This window comes from Prenolepis imparis, unplaced genomic scaffold (assembly GCF_030444845.1).
Source record: "Prenolepis imparis isolate NDT839.2.m4 unplaced genomic scaffold, iyPreImpa1.0 SCAF_5, whole genome shotgun sequence".
NCBI classification, from domain to species: Eukaryota; Metazoa; Arthropoda; class Insecta; order Hymenoptera; family Formicidae; genus Prenolepis; species Prenolepis imparis.
In genome coordinates this window covers 445,511-461,862 of record NW_028141163.1, presented here as the reverse complement: position 1 = coordinate 461,862, position 16,352 = coordinate 445,511, and the positions used below count along the sequence as shown (strand labels likewise).

Genomic DNA, 16,352 nt, shown 5'->3' with positions numbered 1-16,352 from the left:
CAAAACATTTTTATTGGTTCTAAGAAAATGTTGAAAATGAGACAAATCATCTGCACTTTCCATACACAATATAAATTTTTCATTGCAAAAATAAATACATGCATATTCATCGTAATTGCTCAATATTTTATTTACGATAGCTGCACTTATGTATTCTCGGCGACAATTTTGTTGCTATAAAATCATATCAATTATGATAATTAGTAATACAACTTTACATTATATACACTGTCATGGCAGTACATTGGCAATACCAGTGAGCTCTATACATATTAGAACCGACACTCAACATGTTGACCAAAAGAGAACCCTTACAATAGATTTTGTTATCTTTCTCAGTATTGAATAAGAGTTTTCTATACTCTGGCTATAAAAGGTAATATGTGCTTAATTAAATGAATTTTATACATGTGGTTACCTGTATTGTAAAGTCATCGAGACTAAATCTTATTCTTACTACAAAGTTTCCTTTTAGCTTATATTCCTATTTTAAAGATATATATTATACACACACATAAATATCATACATATGTGTGTGTATACGCGCAAAATGAAAATGTCGCGCGCTTTATCTCTCATTGATTTTCTTAATCCACTATGGTTAACTAACAAACATGTAATATGCATAAAGAACCATATTGGATAAGAATCTCACTTTGCACACAGTTTTCAAAAGATAGACGAGATTACAATTACGAACAAGAATTATATGGAAGAACTCGCACATTTTTACTATCTTTAGAATTGTGTTGCACGTGCGATAATTCATAACATGATATGAATGCTCTAATGCTCGTATGCTGTTAATTGAATAGTTTTATACATATAAAACTAAACTTTGACTTCTGATAAAAAAAAAAGTAAATATTACAGAAATAAATGCGCATAAATACATTGCGCAGTTCTTATCACAATAAATGGTTTTCGATTTATCAGAAAAAATTAATTTATCTCTAAATAGAAAATATCCCACATAATATGCTATATGCATAAAGAAATTTTTGTTTACAATAAAAAAAATAAAAAAATAAAAAAAATTTTTAATGTATAAATACATCGTCTCTTGCACATATTTCGCGCAGTCTTTCTTTTTTATACTTTCTTTTATATATATATATATATATATATATATATATATAATCTATATAAATTAATATTCAATTCTGACAAATCGAAGATACGTATCATCTTTGCAATGCTACCTAAAACTAAGTATTATATTTATATAATTATTAATAATTATACAGTTAAGTACAAATGCAAAAGATCATTTTTCAGAAATATTTACAATGTCAATCGATTGAGCAGTTTCTAGCTTATTAGTTAAAAATTCCGATGACTCCTGCGGATCCGTCGCAGACACATTAGGCTCAATCGCTGCATTAGTAACGTTATCGACATTCGGACTCACCATATATACTTGCAAAATAGTGTTTCCAGGTTCCTCTGCAGATTCTTTCGATACGATCACCAAAGATCCCGGTTCCATTTGATTTATATTCGGTATTACGCTCGCAATATTTTCAGGACACGATGTTTCTACACTTTTGTCATCCTGAGTTGGAGTATTTACGACCTCTGTAACTTCCACGGCCACATGTGACGGTATCACAGCCTCACCAGAATCATCAATTACTGACGATTCGTTCACATCATTGTCAGATACCGCATTAGATGTATTAAGCATATTGATATCGGGTGCTTGCAGCTTCTTCGTCTTCTTCGGCTGCCTACCGGATCTAGTCGGTCGAACTCGATAAATCTCTGGAGAGCTGTCCGAATCGCTACAACTTGCGCTCCCGTCATCGGAATTGTCGGCTGTGTCATCCAAACGCCTCTTCAACTTTCGCGCTTTACTTTCCTTTTTTATTTGTTGATGTTGATTGTTCGCTTCCCTATTTATTTCAACGTCAATTTCATCGCTTGTCGATACCGTTGCGTCTTCAGCTTCTTCATTGTTATTGGATAGCGCTTCACATTCCCCGATGCTATTCGCTACCAATCCTGTAATAGTTTGTGTGAATTAATTTATTCTAAATTATTAATATTCGATATATAGGTTTGTGATGTTTAATTATTAATATATATTCTTGTTTCATAAATATCGCTTTAAAATAAAATTAAAATATACTCACGATGCTTGCGTCTTTTCGCCGTTCTGCCCATATTTTGACCATTTTTAATTTTCTCTGATGTTTTTTTAGATTCGTTTTGAATATTTTCTAGCTTTTGCAACACTTCTGTGAAAAAGAAAACAGACATTTCTGACTTGTTGATTTGCTTTACTCAAAACAACAACTTATATTAACTATAATAATAAAATTAAAAAGACTCTGATATTCAAAATCAGGTTTAAAAAAGGCTAATAAAAACCACATGCAGATATTAGGCGCAACACTTGTTTTTAAATTCTTCACTAATTATTTTGAACATTTCGATACTTTCTTTGGTTCATCTTTAGCAGATCGACTTACGTTCTGATATTTCAGTGATATCAAACATTAAATAATTCGCGAAACGTTCAAAATAATTCGTAAAACATTTAAAAACAAGTTAGTTGCACCTAATATTTGCACCTAGCTCTTATTAACCCATTCATATTTAATTTTAAGCTTGTATTAAATTCCAAAAAAACAATGATCAATGTGTTACAACACATTAAAGTAAATAAAACATAGAAATAAAACAAAAATTGTCCTAGTACCAATGTAAAAGTTTAAAATATTCCAACAAAAATATTCTAATTGTCTACTTAATTTTAATTAATCATTATATGTATATCAAAATTTTTATTTATTACAAAATCACCGAATCACTTAAATATTAGCTGAATATTTTAATAATGCAGTAAAATGTTAATTATTCAATATTATTAATTAAAATAAGATGTAATAAAAAAAAAATGAGAAAAAAAAAAGAACGTACCTAATTGCTGTTCTAACATTTCAGTATCAAACTCTTGATGGTATTTCAGAGCTTTTTCGATCAACTGACGATTAACTCTTTCCTCTTTTTTGTACTTTTGTTTAATTTCTTGTCTGGTCCTATTTGGGAACAGAGTCTGCATCAGTAAAAAATCGGTGCCAACTACGTTCAAGACTCTGTAAAATTTAAGCGTCTCCCATTTCGGCCAATCCTTGCTTCTCTTGTGTTTCTTATAGAAACCACCATTATTGCAAATACCTTCTTCAATAATAATATCACTCGACATTATTTCTCTGACTCTTTTTGCATCTTTTTGTTCTATTACAAGACTCTGTTCATCTATTATCAATTGACCGTCAGGACCGACTTTCACTTGCGGCACAGGCATCGCCGACGGATCGTCCTCTTCTTCCTCTTCCGGTATTTCCAACGGTCTGAACAACAAAGTGGAATTAATTCACAAAGTATTGATATATAGATAGCGTTTTGTATATGTTTGTGTACTATACCATTACAATTCAATATACTTACTGTGCTGCAATTCTTTGTGGACTTTTCGACTTCATAGGATTCGTTTTGGGATTATAATATATAAAATCGTACATTTTCATCTGACTTTTATCGGGCGTTCTATTTTCGTGTTTCAGTAAGAATTCCCTTCTCGCTTCGGCTAGTCTTCTCACCGATTCCGAAACCTGCATGCGTCTTCTCTGCATCGCTTTCATTCTCGGAGAGATATTTTGATTGTCAGCACTAATACTTTCCTTGTTGCTTTGCACGGAACAAATAGAATCATTCCGTATGCGACTCGGCACGACGGTTGCTGTTCTCTTGCCGTGTTCATCTTCGGATTCGCTCGCACTCGCACCGCTTCCCTGTATGCTATTCTTTCTTACTCTACCACCAGTGTCTAATCTCGGTACTGGTCTCATAAAACAAAGACGATTCTTTGCAGGAGAAGCTGGAAAAAAAAATATATATATACATATATATCTTTCAAAATGTATATACAAAATGTAACTGATATATTTTTTGAAGTATTTTTCAATATAAATTTTTTAATTATTTTACATAAGCTTTACTTATATCTACTCCTGTCAATGGCACATCTGGCGGAGGTGGAATACTTTTCTGAACCAACTGATCCATAGGTTTTTCAAGTACGTCATTTATTTGATCGCACAATTCTTGAGAATCCGATTTTGCTTGAGCACATAATTGTTTAAAGCCTGGTTTCACTTGAGCACATAGTTCTTGAGAACTTGGTTTTACTTGAGAATATGGTTCTTGAGAATCTGATTTTTTATTAACTATGACTGGTTCTGGCTCTACAAAACTAGCTTCTTTTTGTTCTTTCTTAATAGTTTCTTCAGATGCCTCTGCAACATCTGTAACGACTTCTTGTTTTAATATAATAGTATTAGAAATGACTTCTTCTTTCTGCTTCTTTGCCTCTGCGATATCTTTGATGGTTTCTTGTTCATATTTCGACTCGGCGACAGATGCATCTTCCTTTCTTTGTTCTTTATCACACAGATTACTTGTATCAGAAGCTACTGTATCTTGTACAGAGTTCTTTCGAATTGGCACACTGGCCAAAGCTTTAATACGTGCTCGGCGCATATTTCCTTTGTAAAAGCTATAGAATCTGCATGAAAAATAAAGATCAAGAAATTAATAAAATGAATTACAATGAATTGTAGTACAATATTTATAGATTGTATAGATGCACACACACAATATACAAGCTAACACAAAGCAATTATATGTACAGGTTCTGATTAATGAAGCAAAACTTTATTTTGAAAATAAATTTATAATTAATGAAAATTTATAAAAATCATTGAGATTAATGTGAAAATTATCATTTATCTATTTTCTAAATGGAATAAATTAATGCGGAAAAATGTAAGAGTCTAAAGCATCAACAGCTGTAATGACATAGCATTTCTCTATTTAGTACTTCTTTTAAATATTATCGCCAACGTCAATCTCTGGCATAATTTCCGCATGTAATTTGAATCCGTAGCCACGCATGACACAAAATCGTGGTAAGATATGAACGATATCTATCACGCGTTCGTTTTGAGGTTAGTTTGTCATCATCACTTACTGATAATTTGCTATTTCAACACAGACGAGATGCGACTGCCTTGAGAATCAGTGGACATCATCGTATTTTTTTTTTTTTTTTTTCGTTTTTTTAACGATCTACTGCTCAAGTACAGAAAGAAGCTTTAGTCGCTTCCTTCTTTTAAAACGCATGCGGATCAAACCGCACGAGCATGCCAATACACATGTACACACATACACTATACATTATTGCGTAGTTGCATGTATGTATGTATGTATGTATGTATGTACATACGTATCCATAGACATATACTAATATGCATCGATACGAATGAGATAGGAAAGAGCAAAAATCGATCATCTTTCTCGATAAAATAATCGATTTTCTAATTAATAAAATAATCGATTTCGAATAAATAAAAAATAAATAATAGATGATAATAATATATAATACTAGTTAGATATAAAATAGATGTAAAAGATATAAAAAGATATATAAATTATATTGTGAAAATTTTTGATTCTTTATTCTTCAATTCTTGATCCTTTTTTAAAATAATCGGATTACTAATTTGTGTAATTACAAATGTACAAATACTTAATTATAATATAAATGCTTACATATATATATATATATATGTTTTACAAAAGAGTGGTAAAAGGATTTGTTTATATCACTACATACTTTTATCATATTTACATTAATTAATTGATGATGTCTATTTGTCTAACTAATGACTATCCATAAACTGTATATCTGATAATAAAAGGACTGTATTAGGCAGTGGTCTAGGTTGCGGGCTTAGTACCGTGAACGTCTGCCTCTCGACATCCACGTTGGTTCTGTAAATGTAAAATATATTGTACAATTTGCGAATATGTAAAATCTATTTTTGTGTATATATAAGAAAAAATTATATACACTAATAATAATAAATATACGAAATTTCGGTAATAAACTGTATACTAACACGCAGACAAATCCGGCCACATTAGTCTGCACGACATCATCCTCGGGAGAATCGGCAAACGAGACGGACAGGAGATGATGCAATAAACTGGGTCCTGGTGTAACAGCCACTAGTTTTGTCAAATTATCTTCTGCCTTCATGCCCAACGGCATGCAGGAAGCCGGTAGAACAGGTGCCCCGATCTTATACAACCTAGCTTCGCTCCACTTCACCTCGAAACTGTGCGGATACAGTGGAGTTCGAGAACCATAAAAGTATTCTCTGACGCCCTGATCTCTTGCTTCGGTTCTCTGCGCCTGACTCCTCTCGACAACCCCGCCGCTCTTCGGTAAAAAAACTACCTTTACAAAGTCCGGCATATCTCTCACCAGTTCATTGTAGAGTCTTTCCTGATCTAACACAAGTATCGCATCCACCTCGAATGCCTGTGCGGAATGCGTGAGCAATTTGTAGCCGTCCCCTTTGACCCAGCCACACGTGTTTATGACAATTCCAGAGGCTTTGGCCTTCTTGTTAGCTTGTAGTCTGTCTGAACAAACCTCTGCCAAACGTGTGACTAGTAAATTGTACAGTGTTACATTGGCTTGTGGTGTTTTGTGTCCAAAATGAAAGACTAGAGGAGCTTGCTGGCTGAATCCCTCCACTACATTGGACGGTCTTTCCACCAGCAGAGCGCCCACTGTACCGGGAATCGCTATATGTCCTTGACCGACATCGAGGTCGACAAAAATCGGTCTTCTGCCCATCCTCACAGCATAATTCAGTAATATCCTACAAAGCGTAGACTTGCCAACGTCGCAGGGACCCACGACCATCGTTATCGGACCCCTAGTATCGTCCTTCTCTGCGGTTTCTCTCATCCGTTCCATCGCTGCGTGACAGTTCAGGTACAAACCCATAGGAGTTTCTTTCGCCACATAGCTGACATCGGTTTTTCCAACTAATTCAACGGTGCAACCTTGCCAAGTGTAAACCGCGACTTTTGCGCCAGCGATAAACTCGTACTTTTTACCCTTTACCAATTCTGTTCCAAATACTTCCGCCAAGCCATTCTTCAACTGCAATTATATAATTCTAAGTCAATTAATGATAAAAGAAATTTATAATAGGTTAAGTTCAAAAAAAGAAATTGTGTTACCTCCAATGTAACTTTTTCATTCTTACTCTCCACTTCGAATCTCAATTCACAGTCCGGATCTAATTTAAATTCTTGCACCGTAGATTTTTCGTCAGACATTTTTTTTAAATAGGTTAGAGTCGACGCGTTGCTCGAATCATGAAAAATCTGGTTCTGGTTCTTCTTTTGATGACAAAGAGCAGCCAGATTATCTTCTGGTGATTAGTTAATTGAAACGAATATTATACGGTTCTTGTGGTCAATTCCTTGACCCGGTCTCAAAAATAGGCTTCACCTGCGTAAAAAACGCGTCCGTGGTCCGCGCTTGTCCAAGGACAAACCGGAACTCAAATATGAAAAATCGAATCTATTTTGCTAGATTCTTTGCTTTCTGTTTCTCCAATAGGGATGCGTTCGGAAATTCTATCTGTCCAATTGACCAATCAGGATAAAAGAAGCCAAGATTTTCTTTGTTCCGATTGGTCAATTAAAAATCGTAATCTATTTAACCCACGAATAGGATTTCCGAACGCGGGTCACGTGTCACGTGACATTAGTTTACTGTCGCAAAGGTTGGCAATCGTGACGCCGACATTTTCGCATAATTACATACGTTGTCCGTTGTCGCTGTGATGCTGTCAGAAAATTTGCGTTTTTGCTCTGCGAGCATTGTTCAATGCAGATTTTTGCGCTATTGTGTAATTATCTGTCACGTGTGATATATACACTAATCGCGTCACGCCTTTGTTGAGGTTCCGCGGTCAAACGTGTTCGTCAAGCGTATAATTTTGACGTTTGTCCGTGTTCAACGGTTCCCGCTTCTCCTAACAAGCTGTAAGTTGACATAAGACGTCACAAGATGTATTTTTTCTTCCACTAAAAAAGAATGATTAATATCACTTAAAATGAGAATTGTATTATGTCGCGCAATCTGTATGTACGCTTTATGAAAAAAAATAAAAAATTAAAATATTTATATAATTTACCAAATGCGCAATAAAACTCAAATATATTTTACTAAAGACGTATAATTGAATTTAGTATTATATTAATATCTCTGATGACTTTTTATCAAAGTTTTTCGTAATAACAAATTTAGTTGCATATGTTAATACGCATTGATATACATTGATGCTTACTGTAGAGCTTATATACCTGCAACGTGAATCAATCTGAAAAGGAGATATATCTTTCTTTTTGTTGAAATGAGATTATATTGTACAAACAATGCCTGATCAAACATGAGTATGTAAATAATGAATAATTGAATTAATGTCATTTAAATACTCATTGTGTTTCCAGATATAATTCAATCGTAATGTCTACAACTGGAGTATCCACACGTTCCTCTCGTCTGAATTCTCGTTGCCCATCTATAAAGGCTGTACCTGAAAGTAAGCTCAGATCTAAAAAAGTCACCAATAAAAGTTTACAAAAAATTAATATTACTGCAAAAAAGAAAAGATTAAATGTATCAAAAATAAATGTGTCTGCAAACAACAGTCTACCATTATCAAGACGTTTGCGTTCACGGAATAAAAAAAATTACTGTGAAGATTCAAAATTGCTGCAGCAATATCTTTCACCAGAGCAACAAGAGAGTATGGTAATATTAGAAAAAATAAATTTGGAAAATAATAAAAAAGTGCCTAAATACAAAACCATAAAATCTTCCGAGAAGACCTTATTAGAAAATAAAGCTGATGTATATGAGTTTACGTATGATATTAATGATCCAAACCAGAGAGTTAAGAAAAAGCAGAGAAAAGTTAACAAACGAAAAGGCAAGAAGGTAAAACGAATTAAAATAACAATAAGTGATGAGGAAAATGATTTTTCTGGATCTGATACAAATCCTTGTGTGAAGCCTACACAAAGTAATCCTTCAAAATCTGCAATGAAATTGACAGTTACAGAACCGACAAAGAAAGATAAAGAGAAAATTGAGATACCGAGAACAAATACAGATATTCAGATGGTGAAAGAATCAGTAAAGGAAGATACTATAAAAGAGATTGAATTATCAAGCATAAATACAGATATACAGATTGTAAGAGAGTCAATGGAAGAAGATACAGAAAAGAAGATTGAAACACCAAAAATAAACACAAATATTGAAACTGTAGGAGAAACAAGTTTATCCGACAAAGCATTTCCAGAGCAAATTAAAAAGCAAAACACAAAGAAGCCAAAAATTATATCTATCGAAAATGCAAATAATATTACCATCCTTAAATCAGCACCCAGCAATACTGAAGAGTTTCGCCCCTTTCGGTCAAAGAATATATTTGATAATAAGACCTCGGTAAAAGAAGAGAAAAACTCATGGAATTGTTCATTATTGACCAAATCTTTATCCCCTATCTTGAAGACTAGTACCTTGGATATGGGAAGTCCCTGGCGACATCCAACGACATTATCAACGTTTTCTCAGGCTAAACACTTTATTCAAAGCACACCAAAGTCGAGATTTGAAAATAAAGAAAATATGGAAATGAATAAAAAGAAGATGAAAATTAGTACAGAAAACATGGAAATAACTAAAGAAAATATAGAAATGAATAAAGAAAATATGGAAATGAATAAAGAAAATATAGAGATGAATAAAAAAAATAAACGTGGAAGAGAAAAAGAAAAAAAGAAGAAAACGACTTTCCACAAAAAGCACAATATAATTCGAGAGAAACTTCCAATTAATCAAACTACAGAAAAAATTCAGACAATAGATACAAACAAGCATCTACAAGCAGTACCTGCCAGAATTTCAGTGGGAGAAATAAAGAACTTATTACAGCAAAAAACAGATATTAATGACGACAACAAACAGGAAACAGATCAAGCACATGTTAAAGTTGACAAATCACTTACGACGCAAAAAGATAAAGCTCCTGTAAATTTTCTCAACTTTTCCGACACATTTGACGTCTTGTCTGATACAGAGAGACTATCGGAATTCGAAACTGAGGTTCCTTTGTTCATGGATTTAGAACCCACACATTTTTCGAAGGTATTTACATTACTAAAATTAAATCAATATATTTTTTTACATATTATTGGTATTAATATTATATACTTATTTAAAATATTACAGCCACCCCAATATTCATATAGAAGAAAACGAGCTGTAAAATTCGACTTTTTGGAGAGCGATGAAGAAGAAGAGAAAGAAAATGTGAAACATCGTACAAAGAAGAAGAAGCTCACAAAGTTTAAAAAAGAAAATGAGAAGAGAATAAATGAATGGGCAAAAACTATTAATAGTACATTCGAAGAAATCGATAAATATGACTTGTTAATTGAGTAATATAGAAAGCAGATCACTAAAACACAGTTGAAAATTTACGAAAAACCTGAAAGTTCAAAACACTATAAATCAACAAATACGTTTTTCTATCTTTCAAATTATATTTGATCTATGATGATGACGTTTAATAGTTCCCTATTCTATATCCTTTTATTTATATAATTCCTTCAATTACACATATATTTTACAATAGAAAAAATAGTTTCAAGTTTAAAAATTTTAATTTTCTCAGAGTTACGATTCATAAATATTATTCTTTTTCCAAATTGTATTAAAATTTTATAATCGTAAATTTTCTAAAAAATTTTGATATTTTTTATATAATAATTTTATGTGAGACAAGGTAACAAAGTTACTTTCTTTAACTGTATAATATATTGCTATACACATATATATATTATTTCTGCAATAACTTTATAAATAACTTATAGAGAAAGAAGCATATATAACATTGATATTATAGGTATAGTTATATTGCACAGGGCGAATAAAATATATTTAAAATTGTATCGAGCTCGGTATGTTATAAGTAATTATTTGTATATTGTATATATAATTAGTAAAATATTTTTAAACTTGTATATCTTTCCGTCTTTTTAATTTCTCTAAATCTTTGATACTTAATGTCAGACTTGGAAATTAATTATTTTAATTGAGTTAAATGCCAAAAAAATTTACATTGATAACGGCATGTTTATAAATTTATACTCTAACGTATTTTTAAACAATTTTTATTAAAATTTTAGGAGAGGTAAAATAAAAATAATTGAGAAAAAATGATCCGACAGTAATTGTTTATCTTGCTTATAAAATAATAATACAATTCTTATTTTGAAATTTTTCTTGTATCGTAAACAAACTTGTTTTGTTGTCTCTGTCGGTTGCCCGAATTTACGCATGCGTATACGTACGACGCACATGCACATGCGTCGAAAAGCGAAATGCGAAGCAACGTGAAACGCAACGGCAACATAACCTTATAAATTACGCGCGAAAATATTGTTAATATCGATGAAATATCTGATTAAATGAAAAATGAAGCGACTCAAAACAGTTATCGAAGATGTGATTGTGCAATCGGACAAAATTCAACCAATTATTGGTAAGATAGACATATCGCGTTATACTTCAATAATACTATCGCTACCATACCGGTTTATTATACTTAAATGTATTACAATATTATTAATAATTAATAATGCACGTATAACATTACCTCGTGCTTATTAAATTTATGTTAATATATTTTCTACACATATATACGTAATATTAATAATTACATTCATGTATCGTCATTCTTAGCTTTCGTTTGATTATTTAAATTTAAATAATTGCTTTCAATGATTTATAAGAGAAGGAGAGCATTCAAATATGTCTTTTTATAAATATAGATAAAATAAAATCTTTGTCGTATAGTAAACTTTCAGCATGGTAAGCTTAAAGATGAAGAAGACAAGGAGATGTCATGTGGCTTATTCCATGATCAAAGGGAAGATAAAACTGTTCTGGCCTTATCGAATGGACAGATTGTATATAAAGGTTATAGACCAGATTTTGAAAAAGAATCGACAAGGACGATGCTGGTACTCCATAATAAGAGAACAGGCAAAGTACGATTATTTGAAGCAGAACGGTGGCAGGTAACTCCAGTACTTGAAAAACCTGTTATTGAAGACAACAAGAACAATATAGACGAAAAGATTGTTTTATTGAATAAACGATTTGGGTCGAAGAAAATTAAGCGTAGAACTGAGCAATTTGAAAGAATGAAAGTGGATGTTAATTCTGTTAAGGAGCGACTTGAGAAAACAGTGTCAAGTGAGTTCTTTTTCTATTATTAAATATAATTAAATTGTGTGTACATATATATATATATATATATATATATATCATTTAAAATCACTAATAATATATTGATATATCAATGATATTCAATATTCAATATGTATATTGCGTACAAAATTTTATTGACTTGTTTTTATTTTTTAACAGATGTTAAAATTGATAGGCTAGATTTATCAATTCAATTACAAACTGATGACTGTATTTCCAATGATATAATATTACCAACATGCAACAGGGATGCGAGTAATGTCAAAGATGTGTACAATGTATATGACATTATTCCAAGGAGTAAACTGGAAATGTTATATGAACACGCAATGAAAGTTCTTAATGGAGATGTAGAAGGGTAATTTAAATTTCTTTAAATAAGTTTTTTATCAACATGTTTCTATATCCAATGATATATAATTACATTTTTCTGATTATAGGAATACTACATTTTTCAAACACACTTTGAAATTTATTCAATCGGATCCAGATAATGTAAACAAGGTCGCTCTCTTACTCTACATTGAAATGATCAACACATGGTGCGACATGATAGCGAAGGATACAAAGAAACGCGACATTGTCGTGTGTCCACTTTCTGAAGAAGTGAATCAGCACATCATTGAAACATATAGCGTGCCCAGCGCAAACGGACGGTAAGTTTCGATCATAAAATGCATAAAATGCAATTATAAGAAAAGAAATTTTAAAACAATTCCTTTTACAGACTGAGACCAAATATTATGAAAGACAAAGGTCTTATACATTGCTTGATTCTCGCACTAACTATTTCAAACTTTGAATTGGATCTTGAATTGTTTCGAGCTATACTGAAAAGAAAAACTGGTCTGAAGAAACTGATGAATTTCGTGAAAATTATTGGAGCAGTGTCTTCTAAAAAGGATAAGAATATTATTTTGCTTAAGACTCCATTGCCTTCAGTGACTCTTGTTAAAAAAGGAAAGAAATCAGGAAGATCATGATTTTGTTATGCAATAGATTTATTTCAATACAGTCGACGATATATTTTTATTTTTGTAACATCTCTCAAGTATCTCTATGATATAATTTATGAAACATATTTTGTACAGTCAATGTCGTGTTAATGTTTTATAAATTTGTGTAAATACATAAAATATATATATTTTTTTTCCATGTTACTCTGACATGGATTTAATGAAAGAATATTCAAATTGCATTTTACATATCTCTAGAAGGAATTTAAACAATATTGTTAATTAAAATTACAGATAATGAGATTTTTTTTTCAAGTGTATTAAATTATTTTAAATATTTGAAAAATGTAATTTTAAAAATTAATGTTTTTTTTCCAAAATTATCCGCATATTACTCTTATCAATTTCGTACTAATGTCTGGCTTGTCCATAACATCGTAAAATCGATATAGATATCTTAATGGTATGAATAAGAGGTTAGGGAAGCGTTTGGAAATTGGAAGCATTGGAAGTTTATCGTCGCAAATAGATTTTCAAATTCGCTCCGAAACAGCAAACTGCTAATCATACAATTTCTTTTCTATACGAGAATCCAATATCTTAGAATTATACACGAAATATCAAGCTTTCGACATGATAGCCTTATTGACCGCGCGAATGATAGAGGGAAGGGGAGGGAATCACGTTCGAAAGTGCATATCGCGCATTGTGAAACGCAGAGATTTATCCATCGCTACTCCGAACAGAGCAAAAATGGTAAGTGCTCATTAGAACTTTCCACTTGCAAAATGAACCAATTTCAATCGAAAATGGCGAGAAAATTTCAAACAATTAAAGACGTTTTGATGTAGATTTACTTATGTTCGAACGAATCATTTGGAGATGAAAGTGGTACAGATGCAATTGACCACTTGTTACACAAAATCTTGCGTATTTGCGTAAATATGTATAATAAAAAATTTATCGCTTGTAAAAACATTATCATATGTTGTGACTGAAGATCGCGATCGCATAAAATAAAATAATTAAATCACATTTGATTGGAACTGTGTATAAAAGAGAATGTGTATTGCATATATACATATATATATATATATATTACTATATAATTCACTGACATTCAATAACTATATGTTGATCTTAATAGAGTAATAAGCTTACTCCAGAGGAAAGAGAGCAAAATTTGAATCCACTGCTCTCGACAGGATGGACTGTTCAGTCGGGCAGGGATGCGATTTATAAGGAATTTGTATTTAAAAATTTCAATGAGGTGTGTTTGTACATACACATCTGTTAATATTTTATACACAATTATTATATGTTACATTATACTTATATATGCTAATTTCTAGGCCTTTGGGTTTATGACAAGAGTAGCTTTACAAGCTGAAAAAATGGATCATCATCCTGAATGGTTCAATGTTTACAATAAAGTGAACATCACTCTGTCTTCTCATGATGTGAATGGTTTGTCACAGAGGGATGTGAAACTGGCAACTTTTATAGACAAAGTTGTTGGCAAATAAGACTCATTTGGCTTATCTATTGGGACCTGTCTCAGAACATTATCTCTCTGTTCAGATACTTTATATACATGTTAATGACAATAATGAGAAAAATATTTGTTATTATACTTATTTGTAACATAAATAATTAATATATAATAAATTATCTTTCTTTAGTTCATTATACATCAAACTTTTATAATATTCCCCAAAATTTAACAGATTAAAATTATAAGTAGTAAGAATTATAAGAAAGAAAGCACAATATGTTGTTATATAGTAAATAATTTATTCCCGAATAATTTACAAGCTACCATTCTTTTTAAAAAGTTCTTCGTATACTAACACAAACAATTAATTCTGTATTTTAGTGATAATATCTAATTGGATCTCTATTTTTCTCTGTCTTTACCAATTGCCCAGCCATTTTTAATGACTTTTGTAAGACCAGGGCCGTTGTAAATTAGCACAAGCAGACCGGCGAGAGTCGCGGCGGAGAGTATATTTAACAGGAGGGACGCCACTTTTGGAACTACCGTGCCCACCACAATGGGCCGTGCATAATCGAGTACGATAGCCTCCAATCCCCTGTAATAAATTAATTTTTTCGAGCTCTCTATTTTACACAGTACAGAGATTCGTAGAAGGATAAATTAAAAAAAACAAATTAATATTATTAGACTAAGAAAATCAATTACCAATGTGTATGCATGACGACAGCAGCTGCTAATAATATATCGATAAATTTATTTTCGAAGAGCAGAGCAGCAGGTACTAGCGACAGGAAGGATGCAGACACTATCCTTTCCACCAACCACAAGCGTACGTGGTCACCTTGGGCGCTTGCCGCACGAGTTTGAGTCACGCTGACCGTCGATTGCACAGGCAACTGGAAAGAATAGAATAAAGTATGTATTATGCATTTACTCTTACTTCTCTTTGAAAATTTTTGCTATAACTCTCAACCTTAGACAAGATACGGCATTTTGGATAATTATTTGCCGTAGGCGTTACGCCACGGTTCAGATTTGCAAGACTTGAAGTGGATTTGGGGAAGTGCACTGGATTACATCTGCATACCTGGAGTAAGCCACCAGGTTTGACCAATGTCTCTGCAATAAAATCATTAATTGGCGCATTATAATTATAATTTTATATCTCTATGTTTAATCAAAATGACTATATTGTGCACTGCTACAAAAATATTCGTTAATATTATAATACAAAATAAACGTAAACTTATGCAAAACGTAATTAAAAAAGGTTTTGAGAAAAATATATCTATCGAGATTGAAACTTTCCATACATTTTCCGCTCATTAAAGAGATTATGTAAAACCATTTTGAGGTTATATAAAGAAAATTCTGTTTAAATCACTAAATCACGAAATAAAGCAGGAGCACGCACTCGAAACTGTCGCAGACTGGGAATGAAACTTACCGAGCTGTCGAACTTTGCGGAAAATGTTAATGTTAGCCACTCTTCCTAAATTCATTTTGTTAAAATCCGCTCGTATCGCGTTTGACGTTAATTCGGATCAAAAGATAAGAGACAACCGCTCGCAGCGATCGATTTTTACTCGAAACAATTCGCACGTCGCGTCTGCTAGAACGAAAATAAATTTTCTAGAGAGAAAAGAATTTTAATTCATACATATATATATATTTT

General features: G+C 32.0%; 6 protein-coding genes across 7 annotated transcripts; 3 read left to right on the top strand and 3 right to left on the bottom strand.

The window, feature by feature from the left end:
* Positions 1–2: 2 nt before the first annotated feature.
* On the bottom strand, positions 3–5,224 carry Bdp1 (transcription factor TFIIIB component B'' homolog Bdp1). Its single transcript, XM_083039508.1, has 6 exons — positions 5,039–5,224; positions 4,008–4,573; positions 3,457–3,886; positions 2,926–3,359; positions 2,136–2,240; positions 3–2,004 (listed from the first exon to the last, which is right to left on the bottom strand). The coding sequence occupies exons 2-6, from the start codon at positions 4,546–4,548 to the stop codon at positions 1,268–1,270; spliced, it is 2,247 nt and encodes a 748-aa protein (XP_082895634.1). The 5' UTR covers positions 4,549–4,573; positions 5,039–5,224; the 3' UTR covers positions 3–1,267.
* Positions 5,225–5,541: 317 nt separating this feature from the next.
* Cbc (protein CLP1 homolog) lies at positions 5,542–7,445 on the bottom strand. Its single transcript, XM_083038442.1, has 3 exons — positions 7,108–7,445; positions 5,970–7,027; positions 5,542–5,841 (listed from the first exon to the last, which is right to left on the bottom strand). Exons 1-3 carry the CDS (start codon positions 7,204–7,206, stop codon positions 5,730–5,732), a joined length of 1,269 nt encoding a protein of 422 aa, XP_082894568.1. The 5' UTR covers positions 7,207–7,445; the 3' UTR covers positions 5,542–5,729.
* A 239-nt stretch (positions 7,446–7,684) lies between these two features.
* LOC145936274 (uncharacterized) lies at positions 7,685–10,506 on the top strand. 2 transcript variants are annotated; one of them, XM_083038321.1, is made up of 3 exons: positions 7,685–7,920; positions 8,389–10,093; positions 10,178–10,506. In XM_083038321.1, the coding sequence occupies exons 2-3, from the start codon at positions 8,405–8,407 to the stop codon at positions 10,388–10,390; spliced, it is 1,902 nt and encodes a 633-aa protein (XP_082894447.1). In that variant the 5' UTR covers positions 7,685–7,920; positions 8,389–8,404; the 3' UTR covers positions 10,391–10,506. The 2 variants fall into 2 exon arrangements, with proteins under 2 accessions (XP_082894447.1, XP_082894449.1); XM_083038323.1 differs by lacking the exon at positions 7,685–7,920 and adding an exon at positions 8,091–8,331.
* Positions 10,507–11,305: 799 nt separating this feature from the next.
* Positions 11,306–13,407, top strand: LOC145936166 (uncharacterized). Its single transcript, XM_083038075.1, has 5 exons — positions 11,306–11,492; positions 11,807–12,208; positions 12,383–12,581; positions 12,664–12,879; positions 12,951–13,407. Exons 1-5 carry the CDS (start codon positions 11,426–11,428, stop codon positions 13,204–13,206), a joined length of 1,140 nt encoding a protein of 379 aa, XP_082894201.1. The 5' UTR covers positions 11,306–11,425; the 3' UTR covers positions 13,207–13,407.
* Positions 13,408–13,633: 226 nt separating this feature from the next.
* Pcd (pterin-4a-carbinolamine dehydratase) lies at positions 13,634–14,868 on the top strand. The gene is made up of 3 exons (XM_083038083.1): positions 13,634–13,935; positions 14,327–14,449; positions 14,532–14,868. The coding sequence occupies exons 1-3, from the start codon at positions 13,813–13,815 to the stop codon at positions 14,703–14,705; spliced, it is 420 nt and encodes a 139-aa protein (XP_082894209.1). The 5' UTR covers positions 13,634–13,812; the 3' UTR covers positions 14,706–14,868.
* On the bottom strand, positions 14,451–16,342 carry Sdhd (succinate dehydrogenase, subunit D). Its single transcript, XM_083038080.1, has 4 exons — positions 16,125–16,342; positions 15,651–15,796; positions 15,383–15,573; positions 14,451–15,272 (listed from the first exon to the last, which is right to left on the bottom strand). The coding sequence occupies exons 1-4, from the start codon at positions 16,177–16,179 to the stop codon at positions 15,077–15,079; spliced, it is 588 nt and encodes a 195-aa protein (XP_082894206.1). The 5' UTR covers positions 16,180–16,342; the 3' UTR covers positions 14,451–15,076.
* Positions 16,343–16,352: the final 10 nt, after the last annotated feature.

Bases quoted from the DNA above. Each gene is read 5' to 3' on its own strand.
- Bdp1 (XM_083039508.1), bottom strand. From the start codon at position 4,548: ATGCGCCGAGCACGTATTAAAGCTTTGGCCAGTGTGCCAATTCGAAAG. The intron at 3,887-4,007 runs GTAAAGCTTATG...TTTTTTTTCCAG, and splicing joins ATTGACAGGAGTAGATATAA to CTTCTCCTGCAAAGAATCGT. The intron at 2,005-2,135 runs GTGAGTATATTT...AAACTATTACAG, and splicing joins GGCGAAAAGACGCAAGCATC to GATTGGTAGCGAATAGCATC.
- LOC145936166 (XM_083038075.1), top strand. From the start codon at position 11,426: ATGAAGCGACTCAAAACAGTTATCGAAGATGTGATTGTGCAATCGGAC. The intron at 12,209-12,382 runs GTGAGTTCTTTT...ATTTTTTAACAG, and splicing joins ACTTGAGAAAACAGTGTCAA to ATGTTAAAATTGATAGGCTA. The intron at 12,582-12,663 runs GTAATTTAAATT...TTCTGATTATAG, and splicing joins CTTAATGGAGATGTAGAAGG to GAATACTACATTTTTCAAAC.
- LOC145936274 (XM_083038321.1), top strand. From the start codon at position 8,405: ATGTCTACAACTGGAGTATCCACACGTTCCTCTCGTCTGAATTCTCGT. The intron at 10,094-10,177 runs GTATTTACATTA...AAAATATTACAG, and splicing joins AACCCACACATTTTTCGAAG to CCACCCCAATATTCATATAG.
- Cbc (XM_083038442.1), bottom strand. From the start codon at position 7,206: ATGTCTGACGAAAAATCTACGGTGCAAGAATTTAAATTAGATCCGGAC. The intron at 7,028-7,107 runs GTAACACAATTT...ATATAATTGCAG, and splicing joins ATGAAAAAGTTACATTGGAG to TTGAAGAATGGCTTGGCGGA. The intron at 5,842-5,969 runs GTTAGTATACAG...TTACATTTACAG, and splicing joins GTGGCCGGATTTGTCTGCGT to AACCAACGTGGATGTCGAGA.
- Pcd (XM_083038083.1), top strand. From the start codon at position 13,813: ATGATAGCCTTATTGACCGCGCGAATGATAGAGGGAAGGGGAGGGAAT. The intron at 13,936-14,326 runs GTAAGTGCTCAT...TGATCTTAATAG, and splicing joins CTCCGAACAGAGCAAAAATG to AGTAATAAGCTTACTCCAGA. The intron at 14,450-14,531 runs GTGTGTTTGTAC...GCTAATTTCTAG, and splicing joins TATTTAAAAATTTCAATGAG to GCCTTTGGGTTTATGACAAG.
- Sdhd (XM_083038080.1), bottom strand. From the start codon at position 16,179: ATGAATTTAGGAAGAGTGGCTAACATTAACATTTTCCGCAAAGTTCGA. The intron at 15,574-15,650 runs GTTGAGAGTTAT...TATTCTTTCCAG, and splicing joins AATGCCGTATCTTGTCTAAG to TTGCCTGTGCAATCGACGGT. The intron at 15,273-15,382 runs GTAATTGATTTT...AATTTATTACAG, and splicing joins GTCGTCATGCATACACATTG to GGGATTGGAGGCTATCGTAC.